At 47.1% G+C, this 18789-nt stretch overlaps 1 protein-coding gene across 2 annotated transcripts in view; it reads right to left on the bottom strand.

Annotated features, from left to right (window-relative positions):
- The window catches only part of CSMD2 (CUB and Sushi multiple domains 2), a 665093-nt gene that overhangs the window by 421101 nt on the left and 225203 nt on the right, over positions 1 to 18789 (bottom strand). For both annotated transcript variants that reach the window (XM_029230811.1, XM_029230813.1), the window contains exon 4: positions 15707 to 15901. In XM_029230811.1, coding sequence (XP_029086644.1) covers positions 15707 to 15901 — 195 coding nt within the window. The remainder of the gene's footprint in view (positions 1 to 15706; positions 15902 to 18789) is intronic.

Genomic DNA, 18789 nt, shown 5'->3' with positions numbered 1-18789 from the left:
CACGGTCTGCGCGTCCAGATGATGACGCAGCAGCAGAAAGGCTGGAGGGGAAGCAGGTCTTGGGGGAGAGAGAACGACTCCTCAGCCTCCTGCCTGGTTCCTGGTCCTAGAAACCCTTCTAGGTATCCATCTTATGTCGTTCCCAACACACCCTGACCAAGACCGTCCTCATCCTCTCCTCCCACGACACTCAGCCTTCTTCCAGGTTCCTGTCTTGGAGGGGGGGTGTCAGCACTATCCACCCCATGCCTCATGGCAGAGCTGGGGGACATCCTCAACCCCTCCTGCCCCCGACACGCAACAGTGACCAAAGCCTGTCTGTCCTTCTAAGCGGCTCTTGATTCGGTCTCCTGTCTTCACTGCATCTGCTCTACCCTAAGCCACATCGTGGTCCAAGCCCAGCCATGAAGTCTCCCTCCTGTGTCTAAGCATCCCTCCTGCCCCAGCACACCCATTCCTCACACAGAAGCCTGAGTGATCCCAAACAGTACAGACCTGACGATGCCACGCCCTTCAGCAGGGACCTTCGACAACTCCACTGTCACTCAGAATATCCTATCCAGGGGCTGACATGGACCTCATAGGGCCTCGCCTCATACCAGCCTCTACCTGCCCACTTTCTGTAACCACACCAGCCTCCTCCCAGCTCTTCTGTTGCACCAAGCATCTCTCTGCCCAAGGACCTTTGAAAGTGCTACTTTCTCTTTCTGAAAACTTCTTCCCTACCTCCTTGGGCCTGGCTGGCCCCTGCTTAGCCTTTAGGTCCCAGTCTAAGTGTCGCTTCTCAAGGACCGTTCCAGAAACAGAATACCCCTTCTCCCCATCATATACTTCTAGAGCACCACATACTTTCCCATAATCAATTGATCAACTTAGTAATTTATTTAATGTCTAGACAGTAAAGTCCATGAGGGCAGGGGCCATGTCTGTTCTGTCCCCAGCAGCTACCACATTTCCTAGTGTATAGCAGGCACCCAATAAATATCTGTTGAACAAATAAATGATACAGGAAACTGAAGCTCAGAAAGGTTTAGAAGGTAACTTTCAGAAGGTGATGCAGTACGTGGCCAACTTAGGATCCCAGCTGAGTCTCTCTGTACCAGGACTGTGGTCTCCTCCATTACACCACACTTCTTGAAACCAAGCAGGATCCTGTTGGATATTCCCAGGGACAGACCCTTCCCTTCCCACCCCCAGTATACCCCACCTCTTGTTTCTAAAATATCTTTAGCCTCCACCATCAGCCTCCTTTGGTATCAGCCTCCACCATGATACCAAAACCAGACAAAGATGTCACAAAGAAAGAAAACTACAGGTCAATATCACTGATGAACGTAGATGCAAAAATCCTCAACAAAATACTAGCAAACAGAATCCAACAGCACATTAAAAGGATCATACACCATGATCAAGTGGGGTTTAGCCCAGGAATGCAAGGATTCTTCAATATATGCAAATCAATCAATGTGATAAACCATACTAACAAATTGAAGGAGAAAAACCATATGATCATCTCAATAGATGCAGAGAAAGCTTTCAACAAAATTCAACACCCGTTTATGATAAAAACCCTGCAGAAAGTAGGCATACAGGGAACTTACCTCAACATAGAAAAGGCCATATATGACAAACCCACAGTCAACATCATTCTCAATGGTGAAAAACTGAAACCATTTCCTCTAAGATCAGGAACAAGACAACGTTGTCCACTCTCACCACTATTATTCAACATAGTTTTGGAAGTTTTAGCCACAGCAATCAGAGAAGAAAAAGAAATAAAAGGAATCCAAATTGGAAAAGAAGAAGTAATACTGTTATTGTTTGCAGACGACATGATACTATACATAGAGAAACCTAAAGAGGCTACCAGAAAATTACTAGAGCTAATCAATGAATTTGGCAAAGTAGCAGGATACAAAATTAATGCATAGAAATCTCTTGCATTCCAATACACTAATGATGAAAAATCTGCAAGAGAAATTAAGGAAACACTCCCATTTGCCACTGCAACAAAAAGAATAAAATACCTAGGAATAAACCTACCTAAGGAGACAAAAGACCTGTATGAAGAAAACTATAGGGGCTTCCCTGGTGGTGCAGTGGTTGAGAGTCCGCCTGCCGATGCAGGGGACACGGGTTCGTGCCCCGGTCCGGGAAGATCCTACATGCCACGGAGCGGCTGGGCCCATGAGCCATGGCCACTGAGCCTGTGTGTCTGGACCCTGTGCTCCACAACGGGAGAGGCCACAACAGTGAGAGGCCTGTGTGCCGCAAAAAAAAAAAAAGAAAAAAAAAGAAAACTATAAGACACTGATGAAAGAAATTAAAGATGATACAAACAGATGGGGACATAGACCATATTCTTGGATTGGAAGAATCAACATTGTGAAAATGACTCTACTACCCAAAGCAATCTACAGATTCAATGCAATCCCTATCAAACTACCATTGGCATTTTTCACAGAACTAGAACAAAAAATTTCACAGTTTGTATGGAAACACAAAAGACCCTGAATAGCCAAAGCAATCTTGAGAAAGAAAAACAGAGCTGGAGGAATCAGGCTCCCTGACTTCAGACTATACCACAAAGCTATAGTAATCAAGACAGTATGGTACTGGCACAAAAACAGAAATTAGATCTATGGAACAGGATAGAAAGCCCAGAGATAAACCCACACATATATGGTCACCTTATCTTTGATAAAGGAGGCAAGAATATACAGTGGAGAAAAGACAGCCTCTTCAATAAGTGGTGCTGGGAAAACTGGACAGCTACATGTAAAAGAATGAAATTAGTACACTCCCTAACACCATACACAAAAATAAACTCAAAATGGATTAAAGACCTAAATGCAATGCCAGACACTATAGAACTCTTAGAGGAAAACATAGGCAGAACACTCCATGACATAAATCAGAGCAAGATCCTTTTTGACCTACCTCCTAGAGAAATGGAAATAAAAACAAAAATAAAATATGGGACCTAATGAAACAAAAGCTTCTGCACAGCAAAGGAAACCATAAACAAGACAAAAAGACAACTCTCAGAATGGGAGAAAATATTTGCAAATGAAGCAACTGACAAAGGATTAATCTCCAAAATTTACAAGCAGCTCATGCAGCTCAATATCAAAAAAACAAACAACCGAATCCAAAAATGTGCAGAAGACCTAAATAGACATTTCTCCAAAGAAGATACAGGATTGCCAAGAAACACATGAAAGGATGCTCAGCATCACTAATCATTAGAGGAATGCAAATCAAAACTACAGTGAGGTATCACCTCACACAGTCTGAATGGCCATCATCAAAAACTCTACAAACAATAAATGCTGGAGAGGGTGTGGAGGAAAGGGAACACTCTTGCTCTGTTGGTGGGAATGTAATTGATACAGCCACTATGGAGAATAGTAAGGAGTCTCCTTAAAAAACTAAAAATAGAATTACCATATGACCCAGCAATCTCACTACTGGGCATATACCCTGAGAAAACCATAATTCAAAAAGAGTCATGTACCAAAATGTTCATTGCACCTCTATTTACAATATCCAGGACATGGAAGCAACCTAAATGTCCATCGACAGATGAATGGATAAAGAAGATGTGGCACATATATACAATGGAATATTACTCAGCCATAAAAAGAAATGAAATTGAGTTATTTGTAATGAGGTGGATGGACCTAGAGTCTGTCATACAGAGTGAAGTAAGTCAGAGAGAGAAAAACAAATACCATATGCTAACACGTATATATATGGAATCTAAAACAAAAAAAAATGGTTTTGAAGAACCTAGGGGCAGGACAGGAATGAAGACACAGACATAGAGGATGGACTTGAGGACACGGGGAGGGGGAAGGGTAAGCTGGGATGAAGTGAGAGAGCAGCATGTACATATATACACTTCCAAATGTAAAGTAGATAGCTAGTGGGAAGCAGCCGCATAGCACAGGGAGATCACCTTGGTGCTCTGTGACCACCTAGAGGGGTGGGATAGGTAGGGTGGGAGGGAGATGCAACAGGGAGGAGACATGGGGATGTACGTATATGCATAGCTGATTCACTTTGTTATACAGCAGAAACTAACACACCATTGTAAAGTGATTATACTCCAATGAAGATGTTAAAAAAAAAGTATATCTAGCTGAGAGCTAACTTAGCTAGTAAGGTTCAAAATGGTTCAGTAAAAAAAAAAAAGAGTCATGTACCACAATGTTCATTGCACCTCTATTTACAATAGCCAGGATATGGAAGCAACATAGGTGTCCATTGACAGATGAATGGATAAAGATGTGGCACATACGTACAATGGAATATTACTCAGCCATAAAAAGAAATGAAACTGAGTTTTTGTAGTGAGGTCGATGGACCTAGAGTCTGTCATACAGAGTGAATTAAGTCAGAAAGAGAAAAACAAATACTGTATGCTAACACATATATACAGAATCTAAAAAAAAACACAAGTTTCTGAAGAACCTAGGGGCAGGAGAAGAATAAAGATGCAGATGTAGAGAATAGACTTGAGGACACAAGGAGGGGGAAGGGTAAGCTGGGACGAAGTGAGAGAGTGGCATGGACATATATACACTACCAAATGTAAAATCGATATCTAGTGGGAAGCAGCTGCATAGCACAGGGAGATCAGCTCGGTGCTTTGTGACCACCTAGAGGGGTGGGATATGGAGCATGGGAGGGAGATGCAAGAGGGAGGAGATATGGGGATATATGTATATGTATAGCTGGTTCACTTTGTTATAAAGCAGAAACTAACACACCATTGTAAAGCAATTATACTCCAATAAAGGTGTTAAAAAAAAGAAAAAGGTTTAGCGTCTAGGCCTTCCCAGAATCCCAAAGAGTACATTTAATTAGAAAAGTGAAACAATGCAGAAACAAAGGAAAAGAGTCAAGCAAGACAAAATAACAATAGTTTGGCCATAAAACCAAGTCAAGGGCCTTTAGTTCCGCCTCAAGGGCTATAGACAATATCCTGAGCCATATCCTTGTGTTGTTTTGCAGAGACTAAAACCCTCACCAGGTGAAAGAAGTTAACTGCATGCTGACCACCAGCATGTAGAACCCAGATCTGTTGGAACCAGAAGGTTGATGATGTTGACTCCCAATTACCTCACCACCAACCAATCAGAAGAAATGTCCGCGAGCTAATCAGGCACCCCGTGACCCTCTCCCTCACCTTGCTTTTAAAAACCCTTGCGTGAATGCCATCAGGGAGTTCGGGTCTTTTAAACATGAGCTGCCCATTCTCTTTGCTTGGGCTTGCAATAAACGCTGTATTTTCCTTCACCACAATCCTGTGTCAGTAGTTTGGCTCTGCTGTGCACCAGGCGAGCAGACCCAGGTCTGGCTCAGTAACACTCCCTGTTTGATAGCAGTTTGGTAAGCCATCCTGAGACAGTCAAACTTCCCAATTTTAGTCAACGACTTCCAGACTGTGCTGGAACTGAGCACTTGGAGCTTAAGACCCTCTAGCCAGAGGCACCTGTCTACTCTGAAGATGGCACCTTTGCCGTTGGAGTCTTCCCTGCCTCTTAGGCTCCTTTGACACCCTTGTTCCTGCACCATTCTGTTTTGATTGAAGATGCTGTAAAAGTTGTTTGGAGGTTTTCTCACACTTTAAACAAGGTATCATATTTCATGGTTACAACTTCAGAGTCATAAAATATAACCTTCAGCTGACACCACACTCCTAAAATATTAATTTACACTTTCTCCTTCTGTGGCGATGGGCATTCTCCATTGTTATTAAGTCATGTATATTCTAGGGTGCAGCTGTGTTATGCTGATAGCTGCCTTTCCAAGTTTATGACTTTATTTATGATTGTCTTTAAGTTCCACTGAAATTTCCTCAATTAACTATAATTTTAGAGAACTATCCCTCAGCTCCCTTTGATGTCTGTTAACTCTCCAGTGACTCACAAATTTCAGGTAGGAATGGAGGAACCTACACTGTATTCCTCCCCACCATTTCAGGCCAATTCCAGGGCACAATCTTGGATGCCTAGAAGCTTTGGGGCCCTTGGCATTGGGGTTCTACCCATATCCTCCCTCCCCAGGGCTACTCAGCCTCTGAGGAAAGGAAAATTCCAATAGGCCCCCTACTGGGGAGAAGCTACCATCTTACAACTCTAGTGCAAGGCTGAGAGAGCCAGGGCATCATTGCCCCAAACCCACCAGCAGTGCTCCCCCTTTCCTTGTACTGTGCAGCTCAGTGTCCCTGCTCAACCTCACCAGTCCACTCTTCTGGGGCCTGAGGATTCTGCCCCTTTATCCTTGGCTTTATCAAGGACACCCCTTCTTAAAATTAAGAAATTGCCAAATGCCCGAGAGCACTGTTATTTCCGCCACCCCCAGAATTCTTCGTAGCAACTTCCCCCGAGGTGACCTTCTGACAGGATGAATGTAAACAGGACATGGTATTCGGCTATGTACCTCTTCTCTGTTGCACTTTCATTACAGGCCAGGCATCGTGCTAAATGCTGTACCTGCATTTTCTCATTTAATCCTCAAACTGCTCAAAGAGATAGGTGTTATGTCACCCACAGTTTACAGATGAGGAAACTGAAGCTCAGAGAGTTTTTAAAACTTGCCCATGGTCACCTGGCTACTAAATGTTGGAGCCAGGATTCAAATCCATAACTCTCTGACTCCAGACCCACGCCATTATCCACCTATTTCTCTGCCTCTCAGGCTTTGGTCACTGCAATGCCAGTCTTGACATGGGCTTCCGGAAGCCCCAGATCCTGGAGGGGGCTTTTCCAGGTGGGAGAAGCCTCTTCCCACTCCCCCTCTTCTCTGCCTGAGGGGCCTGAGGCAGAGGCATTGTGCATTCTCCACAGCTAGGACCCCGCCACCCACGCTCAGGTAGAGGTGGGTGAGTCTTGGGTCAGGTTTCCTCATAAGAGACCCTGGTCCCCCAGACCCTGGCCCCCACCCCAAAGTGGCATCTGCCCAGCAGAACCGCCTCAGGCCCTTTCCCTGGGGCTTCTCTCCTAAAGAGCTCCTGGTACAAGTTAAAGAGGAAGGTCAAAGGGAAACCACAGCAGACGGGGCAGTCCCTGGCCTGGTGGACCCGTGCAGGGGATGTACCTATGAGGGGACCAAGTTGTTGGGTCCCGGACCAAACTGCAGGAGCTCTGGAAGTAACGATGCCATCATGAGTCTCTTGCCATGGGTCACAGGCCATCGTCCTTGTCTACAGTAGGCAGGGGTGGCCAAGATCGTGGCTGGTAGGCACATGGACTTGGGCAGAATCACCCCCTAGCTGTGCGACCACAGGCAAAGTACCTCACCTCACCAGGTCTCAGTTCCCTCACTGTAAGATCTTAACCTCCTGGGGTTTTTGTAAGGATTAAATTAGATAACACAAGGTCTGGCATATAGCTAGTGCTTGATAAACGCCGGCCAGTGATGGCCGTGGCTGTGAGAATCACGACAGCTAACTGTCATTGAGTCATTACTGTGAACAAGGCCCTCTGCTGCGAGGGGAGCATTGATCAACTTGAGCCTCACTTCACCTTCTGAGTTAAGTACTACTGTTATTATAATTCACAGGTGAGAAAACCAGGGCACAGAGAAGGGCACTCATACCCACAGTCACTCAGCTAGTGGGTGTGAGTGGCAAGGCCAGGATTTGAATCCAGGTGATCGGACTCCAGAGCCCACATTCTGCGTGGTTGTGTAATAGTAACAGTAGTGATGGCAAAGGCGACAGGAGAAGGACGAGTGAGCCCAGCGGTAGTAGAGGGACCCCGTAGTTAGGAATGCCCTCTGGGAGCCATGGTCCATGCCAAGTCCCTGTGCTTGGAATCACTCAAGGTCCACACTGTCTGGCAGGGTATTCGGTGCTTTCTGTATGTTGTATAATTTGAACAGCACAAGGGGTCCCAGTATGCAGTCCCCAGACCCTCCTGGCTATCTCCATTGCCACGTAGGGTCTCTCACCCCTCTCCTGATCTCTTTCTAGCTTGGAACTGCCCCCAGCCACAGAACTGATACCCCCTACTTGGAGATCTCACAGGCATCTCAAACTTGACCCGGACAAAATGAGCTCTCTTGACTGCATTTAGGGCACACACTTCCTACTCCCTGTCGCAGTCGTCCCCATCTTGGTCACTGGCATACTCACCCTGCCAGCACTCCAGAAAGAGCCTAGGAGTCAACCCCGACCCTTTGTTCCATCAGCACCTACATGCCTTCCATCAGCAAGGCTGTTGGCTGTGCCCCTAAACCACGGCCCCAATTTACCCCCTTCCCTCCACCTCTACCACGGCCACCCTTGACCAAGATGCATCGTCTCCAGCCTGCACACCTGCCATAGCTGCCTCCTGACTGGCCTCCCAGTTGTGCCTCTTGCCAGCTACGATCCCTCTCCCTTCTAGCACCCGGGGTGATCATTTTAGCCAATGCTGAAAAGCCTTTCCTGGCTCCCTCCTGAATTTAGAACCAAACCCACACTTCAGGTCCTGCTCCACCACAGTCCCACCCACTCCCCTCGCCTCCCCCCCAACTCTACGTTGCCCGCTGTGGGTCTGTTTTCTGTTCCTCTAACAAGCTCTCTCCCACCTCAGGGCCTTTACACCTGCTGTTCCTTCTGTTGGGAATGCCCAGGTCATCACATAACAGGCTCCTTCTTGTCATTCAGGACTCAGTTCAAATGCCACCTCCTCAGAGTCCCCTCCTGACGGCTCCCTCTAAAGCAGCCTCCTTTGTTACTAGTAACTTGATTTCCCTCATAGCTCCTATTATGATCTGAAATTTGTTTATTGGATTTCTTGCCTGTATTCTGCCTGAGGATGCTAAAACGTAAACGCCCTGAGATCATGGAACTTGGTCTGACTTATTCATCACTGCGATTCTGTGCATCTAGAACAATGTCTGGCACTTAATAACTAAGGACTGAGTCAGTGACTGGCGGGCACATAGTAGGTACTCAACCGAACGGTGTTAAATGCTGAGTGAATGAACAAGTAAGCAATCACCCTTTAAGGCCACTACTCATGTCCCCGCTTTAAAACTCAGAAGGGTTTAGCCGGTGACCCACAGCTCTGGGCTGGCATGGCTAGGGTTGAATGTAGGCCTGTTTGAATCCATGCTCTTTCCATGCCTGACACTGCTTCTGTCTCAGATTTCACAGGTTCCCCTCCCTGGGGCCAAAATATTTGGAATGCATCTGGGCACTGTCCGTCCAAGCTGCTGCAGACCAAATCCCCATCTCCCTGGGTTTGGGGGCAGCCTGCGGTGTTGGGCTTGGACCTCAGGGGCCAAGTCTTTCTTGTTCAGGATGCTTCTCTCTACCACCTGCCTCTCAGCGCTCAGAGCATCTGAACGTGATTCCTTCCCCATGCGGTCCTCTTTGATCCAGGGCCAATGTCCCTCACAAGTTAGGGGCCTGTTGCTGAAATCCACATGTTCTCCCTTCTTACGGATCAAAGAGGTTCCGCAAGGTTCAGGGCTCCCAGGGACTTCAGGACTTTCCCTCTGCCACCTGGGCCAAGCCTTGATGGACTAGTAGCCTTGGGCTGGGCCTCCTTCGAGGTGAGACTTGCACCTGCTCTGCCCCCAGACCCTAGATGGCCCCCATTCCCTCTTGGTCTGGGCTGTGTCTCCAGACTGAGTTCACCTTTCAGCCAGGCAGGTGGCGTTTGCTGTTTGAGGCAGAGGCACCACCCTCCAAGCTACTCTGTGAAGCCTGGGACTCAAGGAGCTTGTGTCATTCTGAGCTGCCGGGCAGGTTGGCGAACCCAGGCCAGTAATTTCCCTTTCGGGCTCGTATGCCTGCATAATCCTGGTGGTGAATTAGACCCATCCAGCCATCGGTTCACTCAGCAAGTATTTACGGACAGTATTTACGGACCACTGCCCAGTGGATGAGGTTTATCCACTTACAGATGCCAGCCCTTGAGAGGTCTACACGAAAGAAAGAAGGGCCAAGAGGCTTTAATCCTCCCTGAGTTTGAACCCATTAACCCCGGCATGACCACAGCTCCTGGTACCATGAGGCACACGAGGAGGACCCTTCTCTGTTCCTTTCAGCTCAGCCTACTAAGGAAGGGCAGTTTGGAAAATCACTTCCAGAAAATCACAGGCATTATTGAGGATGCTTCTCATGCTACTCTTGCAGCATGTGGTGAATTAAACAGAGAAATGGACCCGAATCGTAGGCAGTGGAGGGCCCTGGGGGCTCGGAGAGTGGGATAGCATTTTGTTCCCTCCCAGTTCTGAGCAGAGCTTTGTCTAAGGCCCCTCAGGCACCGGGGAGTCCCCGGGGCTCGAAGCCCTTCTGAAAGCAAGATTTCACATGCTCGGCTGGCTTCCTTGGAAGGGAAGCATTCTGGAAGGGAGCATTTCTGGTGTGGCTAATTGCAAGCTACTTAGAGAGGACTTAGAAAAGTCGGCCTTGGCCTCCTTCCGGAAGGGCCTTGTGCTCCACGCTAAGGAATCTGAACTTGACCCTGTCAGTGATAAAGAGTCACTGGCGGGAATCTGAGCAACGTGTGATGCTATCAGATCTGTGTCTTAGGAAGTTCACTCCTGTGGTGGAGAATGAATTGGGATGTGTGTGGTGGGGTGACTGGAGACGCTTTGCAGTGAGACAGGTGAGAGCTGAGAGGGCCTGGGACCATCACCCCTGAAGAGCGGCAAAGGCGTAGAGGGCAGTGTCAGTGCAGAGATGGATTTGCCAGGTCGCGGTGACTAAGGGTACAGGGAAGGGTGAGGAGTGTAAAGATGCCACTGTGGTGTCTGGCTTGGTCACCTTGGATGGTGACACTCTTCACCGAGCTGGGGAAGGCAACAAAAAACGCAGGTTTGGGAAAATAGAAAGAGTTAGGTTCTGGGCGTGCTGCATATGGAGCACCCTCCAGGGAGGGCTTCAGGTGAGTTTGATATCACTGTGGGCCTGAAGCTCAGGACAGAGGGAGGGTTGGAGGTAGAGACTGAAGAGTCGTCCCCAAGCAACAGTAGAAGCCTCGGAGTGGATGAGAAATTCCAAGAGAGGCAAGAAGTTCCCAGAGAAGAGGCCATGCTGGGCCCTCTGGCTTCAAGGGGAAAGAGGAGGAGAAAAGTCAGTGGAGAAGAAGTGGGGAAAGAATCATTGTCATCTGAGAGGTTGAGAGAAAATCAGGAGCGACTTGGGAGAGAGCTGTGGCCCCCAAAGGCTCTGCACACCCATGAATTACTGCTGTGATGTGAACACTGGGGGAGCACCCCAGCCCATTCTGCCCACTGAAAGGCCAGCCCTCATTGCCCCCATGCCAGGACGTGCAGACCCTGCACTGTGGGGCCATGGTCTGACCTGGCAAAGGAAGCCCTCCTTGAGGCAGCCCTCATCTTATCTTTGACTAGTGGGTTAACAAAAAAGATATTTTAACAGCCAGCCCCACGGTTTCTTCCAAGTGAAAGCTCTCTATGTTAGAGATAATATCACCCTATACCTAAAGAGCTTGGGTCGGGGAGGGAGACATCAGCCTGTAAGGAGATGGCAAAGCCAAGGGCAACCGGGCTCTTGTGCCTAAGAAGTCGACAGAAGTCCTGAGACGGGGCCGAGGTCGAGAGGCAGCAAAGTGGAGGAGGCTGGAGTGAGACGAGACGGGGCAACGCACATCACAGGGAAGCCGGGGCTTGCCAAGACAGAAGCCAGGGAGAAGCTTCCAGGGGGAGGGGCCGAAAGGCTCTGGGGTTCCTGACTGCTCCAATTTTCATTTCAAGCCACTTGCATTGTTGAGGTGTGAAGTCCCTGCATTGCCACAAACCTCCAATAAAGGCTGTGCTGCATGCAAATACCTTTGTTAATGGTTTTGTTTTTGTTTGGGGCGGGGGTCAGGAAAAATGGGCCAAGTTTTCAACTTAGGTTGGCAGAGCAGAACCAAGATGGGTGAGGCATGGCAGTGAGTTCAAGGTTCAAAGGAAGCCAGAGCTGACAAAGATTCCTGAAAATACTTGGAGGGATTGTAGATTTCCACCTCATTAAGATGGGATATGGATGTGAATTGTACTTCAGAGGACAGGGTGACAGTCCCTCTGCCTCTGATATATGCGCTACATTTGTCTTTAGTTTCCATATTGATTAAAAAATATGATATTTATAGTTCTGTAAAAAGAACGAGAATTGTGTTTTCCGTTTCACAGCTTAAATACTTAATTTCATTTACTATCATGTTTCACATTCTGTTACCATGTTACAACTCTGATGCCTCTCCTTGGAAGATCAGTGTGTTAAACCGTGACATCCTCTGGGTAGGGAGTGGGTAGAGGTGCTATCAGGAAGAGTGGAAACAGCAGATTCAGACCACAGTTAGGCCACTCAGGGCCACACACTTGTGTGTAGGGGCCAAGGTCTCATGTGATTGGTTTGGACATTCCCGGTATCAATCACATGAAGAGAGACGTGTCCCAAGTTATCCCGTGTTAGAAAGGGGGCCTGAGAGGAGGGGACTTAGGAAGGCGAGAAACGAGACTAGTTTCCCCAGGCTCCATCAAAAAGGACCAACCAAGGCTGAGGCCAATTCTATTGGCTGAGGAGGGCTAAACAAACACAGAGTCAAGCAGCAACTCAGATTGATTGCTTGTGGCTTGCCTGTTTGAAAGGAATTCACAGTTGCCTCCAGACTCAAGCAGGAAGGGTGCTATGATCAATTAATTATGCCTCCCATGGGAATGGTAGAAGAGAAAGGGATCTATGTGCCAAGTATCTTCCATTGCTCGTGTAGACAGGAAAATGGGTGTGAGCATATGGTGGAAGGAGGGAGCTGCTTCTCCTCGAGCTAGCCTTCTGATAGTAATTACAGAAAACCTTCCTCTAAACTTGAACCCAAGGAGAGCTACTTGTTCCAATCACTTCTCAACTCCTTGAAACAATCCTCCTAGACTTATACCTGGGTGTTCAGAGATCCATGGGGTTTCAAGATGAGGGTTTCAAGAAGGAAAGAGTGGTCAAGAATGCAAAAGCCTGTTGAGACATCAAGGAATATAAGGGCCAAAACAATTCCCATTTGACTTGGCAACGTGATGCAAAATATTTGCGCCAAAGGCCAGTTTGCAGGGGAGTAAGTGGGAGATGAGGATAGACAAGGCTGGGTGGAGCTTTCAAGATGCTGGGCATTGTTGGTGTCATGAGGAAACCCTTCTCATGATGTCACAGTTTGTATAAGGTGGTTAAAAATATCTACATGTATTATAATCTCAATCATATATATATTCACAATATATGCATGTATGCAATATGTATTAGACAAAGCTGGAGGCATAACCCTCCCAGACTTCAGACAATACTATAAAGCTATAATAATCAAAACAGTATGGTATTGCACACAAAAACAGACGTATGGATCAATGGAACAGAATAGAGACACCAGAAATAAACCCACATGCCTACAGTCAATTAATCTTCAACAAAGGAGGCAGGAACATACAATGGAGAACAGTCTCTTCAGCAAATGGTGCTGGGAAAGCTGAACAGCCACATGTAAATCAATGAAGTTAGAACACTCCTTCACACCACACACAAAAATAAACTCAAAATGGCTTAAAGACTTAAATAGAAGACATGACACTGTAAAACTCCTAGAAGAGAACATAGGCAAACATTCTCAGATATAAATTGTACCAATGTTTTCTTCACTCAGTCTACCAAGACAAAAGAAATAAAAGCAAAAGTAAACAAATGGGACCTAATCAAACTTATAGGAAACCACCAAAAAAATGAAAAGACAACCTACAGAATGGGAGAAAATATTTGCAAACAATGTGACCAACAAGGGCTTAAATTCCAAAATATACAAACAGCTCAATATCAAAAACACAACCCAATCAAAAAATGGGCAGAAGACCTAAATAGGCATTTTCCAAAGAAGACACACAGATGGCCAACAGGCACAGGAAAAGATGCTCAACATCACTAATTATTAGAGAATTGCAAATCAAAAGTACAATGAGGTACCACCTCACACCAATCAGAATGGCCATTAGCAAAAAGTCTACAAATAATAAATGCTGGAGAGGAGGGAAATGTGGAGATAAGGGAACCCTCCTGCACTGTTGGCGGGAATGTACATTGGTGCAGCCACTATGGAGAACAGTATGGAGGTTCCTTAAAAAACTAAAAATAGAGTTGCCATATGATCCAGCAATCCTGCTCCTGGGCATATATCCAGAAAAGAGGAAAACTCTAACTCGAAAAGATACATGCACCCAATGTTCATAACAGCAGTATTTACCATAGGCAAGACATGGAAGCAACCTAAATGTGCATCAACAAATGAATGGATAAAGAAGATATTACACACACACACACACACACACACACACACACACACACACGATGGAATATTACTGAGCCATCAAAAAGAATGAAATAATGCCATTTGCAGCAACATGAATGGACCTAAAGATTATCACACTAAGTGAAGTAAGTCAGAGAAGACAAATACCATACATCATTTACACATAGAATCTTAAAAAAAATGACGTAAATGAACTTATTTACAAAACAGAAACAGATTCACAGACAAAGAAAACAAATTTATGGTTACCAAAGGGGAAGCCAGGGGCAGGGGGAGGATAAATTAGGAGCTTGGGATTAACAGATATATATACTATTATAAATAAAATAGTATATTTTAAAATATACTATTTTATATACAATAGTATATTTTATATACTATTGTATATAAAATAGATAAATAACAAGGTCCTACTGTACAGCACAGAGACCTATATTCAATATCTTGTAATAACCTATAATGGAAAATAATCTGAAAAAGAATAGATATATATGTATATCTGTATCACACTGCTGTACACCTGAAACTAACACAGCATTGTAAATCAATTATACTTCAATTTAAAAAAAAGAGGAAGAAGGTGGGAAGGGAATATATGAAAATCGTGGTTAAAATGGGTAAATTTTGTTTCTTTATTCTCTTCTGTATTTTCTAAGCTCACTTAAAATGGTCATGTGCTATTTTTATCATCAGATAAGAGGCATGGGAAATTATTTTTGAAATAAGCTTGATTACTATACAGGGGCAATAAGAAATAGGCTGGGAAGGGGGTGACCAACTGTCTCGGTTTGCCTGGGACTGAGGGGGTTTCCAGGATGTGGGACTTTTGGAGCTAAGAAATGGGAAGGTGCCAGGGAAACCAGGATAAGTTGGTTACCCTAGCTGGGAGGCTGAGACCGATGCAGCACTGAAGGAAGTTGGGTTTTTCTGGGGGGCAGTGCTGGGGTAAAGAGGTTTTGAGCATATTTGAAGACTGGGAGGAGGACACCATTATATAGGGAGAGAGGTTGAATTATAGAAAAGAGAGAAGCACTGCCGGGGTGAGATCAATAGGAAAACAGCTGGGAGACAGCCGTGCACGGGAGACACATCGGTAACAGGAAGAGAAATGATGTATCTTCCGAGATAGGAGGGCAGGAGGGAAGGGCAGACAGACTAAAAATAAATTTGTTGATGCAGGGGAAGCAGGTTGAGGGAGTGCACACCTGAGGACTACGAGGTCCAGGGAGGCCTAAAAGCCCCTAGAATACCTGGGGACCCGGAGGACCCTTGGTGGCCCCCAGACATGGGCTCCCCATAATGGGTACCCCACCTCCTGCTGGAGTGGATGGAGACTGGGTCCCACTGGAAGCTGCAGCATCCCTCCAAGGTGCTGCCCACCCCTCAGGCCCTCCCTGGCCACCTACCTCTGCAGGAGGGCAGCGGGAAGTCCCACGTGGCACTGTTCTCAGAGCCAGCGTGGCAAGTAAGCACGGCGTGGCCCTCCAGGAAGAAGCCGGGGTTGCAGCTGTAGCGGACCTTGTCGCCGAGGTTGAAGGTTGAACCCTGCTGGACGCCGTTGGGCAGCCGCCCGGGGTTCCCACACGTGTGGCTGGGGAGAGCTGTGAGCAAAAGGAGAGACACGCAGCCCGTGAGCAGGTCTCCAGCCCTGACACCTGGCCTCTGAGCAGCATCTCTCTGGGTGACCCTCCTCCCCGGACCTCCTTTTCCTCCGTAGGAGAGGGCTGCCCCTGAAGGCTGCCTGGCCCCTGAGTACTCGCAGGGCTCACACGTTCAGGAGGAGCCACACACGCAACTTATACCTGGACATCCGGTTTCCTGCCTTTTCTCATGTGCAGCCCTGGATGTGAAGTATGTCTGAACTGTGGGTAAGCATCAGTTAAATCCATTTCACCTGTATCCTGCCTTCACCAATCAAGGTCATTTTAACTGTTGCTACAAAAGACTTGCATGTCCTCCAAGAGCCTGAACAGTAAGATGTTTGCCTGAATTGTTTTCCAGGAACTTGTGTCTAGTTCAAATTAAGCCAGTTAAGACTAGCTCTAACTGGACATGCGCAAGTGTCTGCTTGTTGACTTTTGATGTCAGAGGGCCCAAAACTCCACCCTCAGATGGTGCTAAGCACCCCCGAAATGGAGGCCTGTAGCTTAGTTACGCCTGAGCAGACCGATGATTCTGCACCTTTTTCCAATCACCTTTCCCCATGCTTCCCAAGCTCCCCATGCCTCAGACCACACTGCTTCTTTAGTCTCTATCCCACAAATACCCTAAGCCCCTTGCCTTTGGGAAGGCCGATTTGAGACTTGTTCTCCCATCTCCTCGCTTGGCTGCTTTGTGAATATACACTCTCTTTGCTGCAAACCCTGGCGTCTCAGAGCTTTGGCTAAAACGAACCTGGTTCAGTAACACGTCCATCCCATCACTCAAGATGCCCCAGGGAAATCACTTTAATCTCTTGGGTTTCGTTGCTCTGATCTCAGACTCCACAGTCCTTCCCAATAAACACCATGGAAGGGACACAGACAGTGGCACGGAGTAGGTGCTCATTAAACCCGATGTCCTTTCTTTAATGATCTGCCCCAGCAGCCAGAGTTGTACTTTGGCCCAGCAGGTTTGGGGGAGTTGAAGGGGTCATTAGTGCTGGAGTAAGCAGTGAGGTAGGGAGACAAGAACCTGAGTTCTGATCAGACTGACCCGTTTCAAGGGGAAAATAGGGAGCCGGAGGATAAGATGTACAGTGTTCCACCTGAGCCAGAGCAATAACACCAGCTGCCAGTGTGTACTCATTATCCAGAGGAAATAGTCTTGGTGAGGGTGCGTGAGCATCATGACCCGCCAGTCAGGAGGGAGAAAGGGAGGGCGCAGCTCCTCTGTGCCCGAGTCACTTGTTCAACCTGACTCAGCTCCCCCTACCCTCTGCCCTTCTTCCTAGAGTTGGAACTGCCTGTGCCCAGAAGGTCCCACCTCCTACCATTTCACACCTCCCCGTAAGGCAAGGACAAGTGGTCACAGCCGTGTCCAGATTGCCATCCAAGTACCTCTCCATTAATTCATCTGGCGATGGTTTATTGAGGCCAACCCTGAGAGGCCACAGAGCAGGGTGGTGGAAAGTACAGACCCGAGAGTCTCAGTGCTTGGGTTCGCATCACAGCCTGATGGATAACTACCTGTGGGACCTTGAGCTAGTCTCTTAACCTCTCTGTGCCTCAGTTTCCTCCTTTGTAAGAGGCGGTTCGCAATAGTACCTTCCTCTGGGGTCACTGTGAGCATTATGTGAGTGGAGGTATGTAAAGCCTGGATACAGTGAATACCACACAAGTGAATCTAAGTTCCCAGTCCATTGGGAGATGCATACGATTAAAGGTACGTTAAGTGTTACGATGAGATAGGAACCAGGCAGGGGAACAAACCCAGTCAGGGGGTAGTCAGGGCCGGCTTCTTGGAAGAGGTGATGTTTATGCTGAACCCTGAGAGATTAGTAAGAATTAGCTAGGTCAAAGTGTGTTCCAGGCAGAGGAAATATCATGTGCAAAGGCCCTGAGGCCAGAGATAACCTAAGAGATCAGAGAGCCTGGAATAAGAGGGTAGGGGTGGCAGTGATGAGGAATAAAGATGAAGACGTGGAAATGGCCAGCCTGGATTCTAGAGAGCTTCCCAGGCCCTTGCAGTACCCTCTTCCAGCCCATATTTCTGTCTTCCAGGACCCTCTTTGCCAGCCTTGCTGATCTCAGAGCCCTCAGAAAGAAGGCTTTCTCTCCCACTTCTCCTCTCCTCCCAGGAGGAGACAGCTTGTTGTAGAGGGAAAGGGCGGACTTTGGTACTAGCTTGATCTGGTCTGAAGCCAGGTGCTGTCACTGTCTTACTCTGTGGCCTTGAGTCATGTGAGCGCTCTGAGCCTCAGTTTCCTCAACTGAGAAAGGAGGGCAGTAATATCTAGTGGTTGATGAGGTTACTGATAATAACTGATGTATGGCTGGCACAGTGCCCAGCACAGAGTAGGTGCTCAAAAATGGCAGGTGTTATCCTTCCACTGTACTGTAGGGCCATGCAGTCCTTGGGTGTATCCTGGGAGCCTGACACTGTGTGTGACACTTGTAGGGACATATTTGGGTGTTCATCAATTAGTCATTTGGAAGGATTACCCACTGATGCATTAGTTCCTTCATACAACGAAAATATATTGTGGGCCTACTTCACTCTGGTAGTACAGCAACGAACTAGACAAGAAGGGCCCCTGCCCTTATGTTTTTGTGGAAGAGCTATCTTAAGGGCTGAAGAGCTCCTCCAGGCCCGTTCTCTACCTCTGACAAGTGAGATAACCCAGATGAAAGGATTGACTTCCGTCACCCTATTAGCCTAGCTTAGAATAGTCCTTGGGCTGCTGGCTACCTTGGCATTTCCCATGATCCCACAGTGCTGGCTTCCTTGGCATTTCCCACGATCCCGCTCTGTTGGCTTCCTTGGCATTTCCCATGATCCCACAGTGCTG

The sequence above is a fragment of the Monodon monoceros genome, unplaced genomic scaffold (genome assembly GCF_005190385.1).
Source record: "Monodon monoceros isolate NGI ecotype Baffin Bay Population unplaced genomic scaffold, NGI_Narwhal_1 Super_Scaffold_18, whole genome shotgun sequence".
NCBI lineage: Eukaryota > Metazoa > Chordata > Mammalia > Artiodactyla > Monodontidae > Monodon > Monodon monoceros.
The sequence above is the reverse complement of the archived record's forward strand: the minus strand, read 5'-3'. Positions and strand labels throughout refer to the sequence as shown.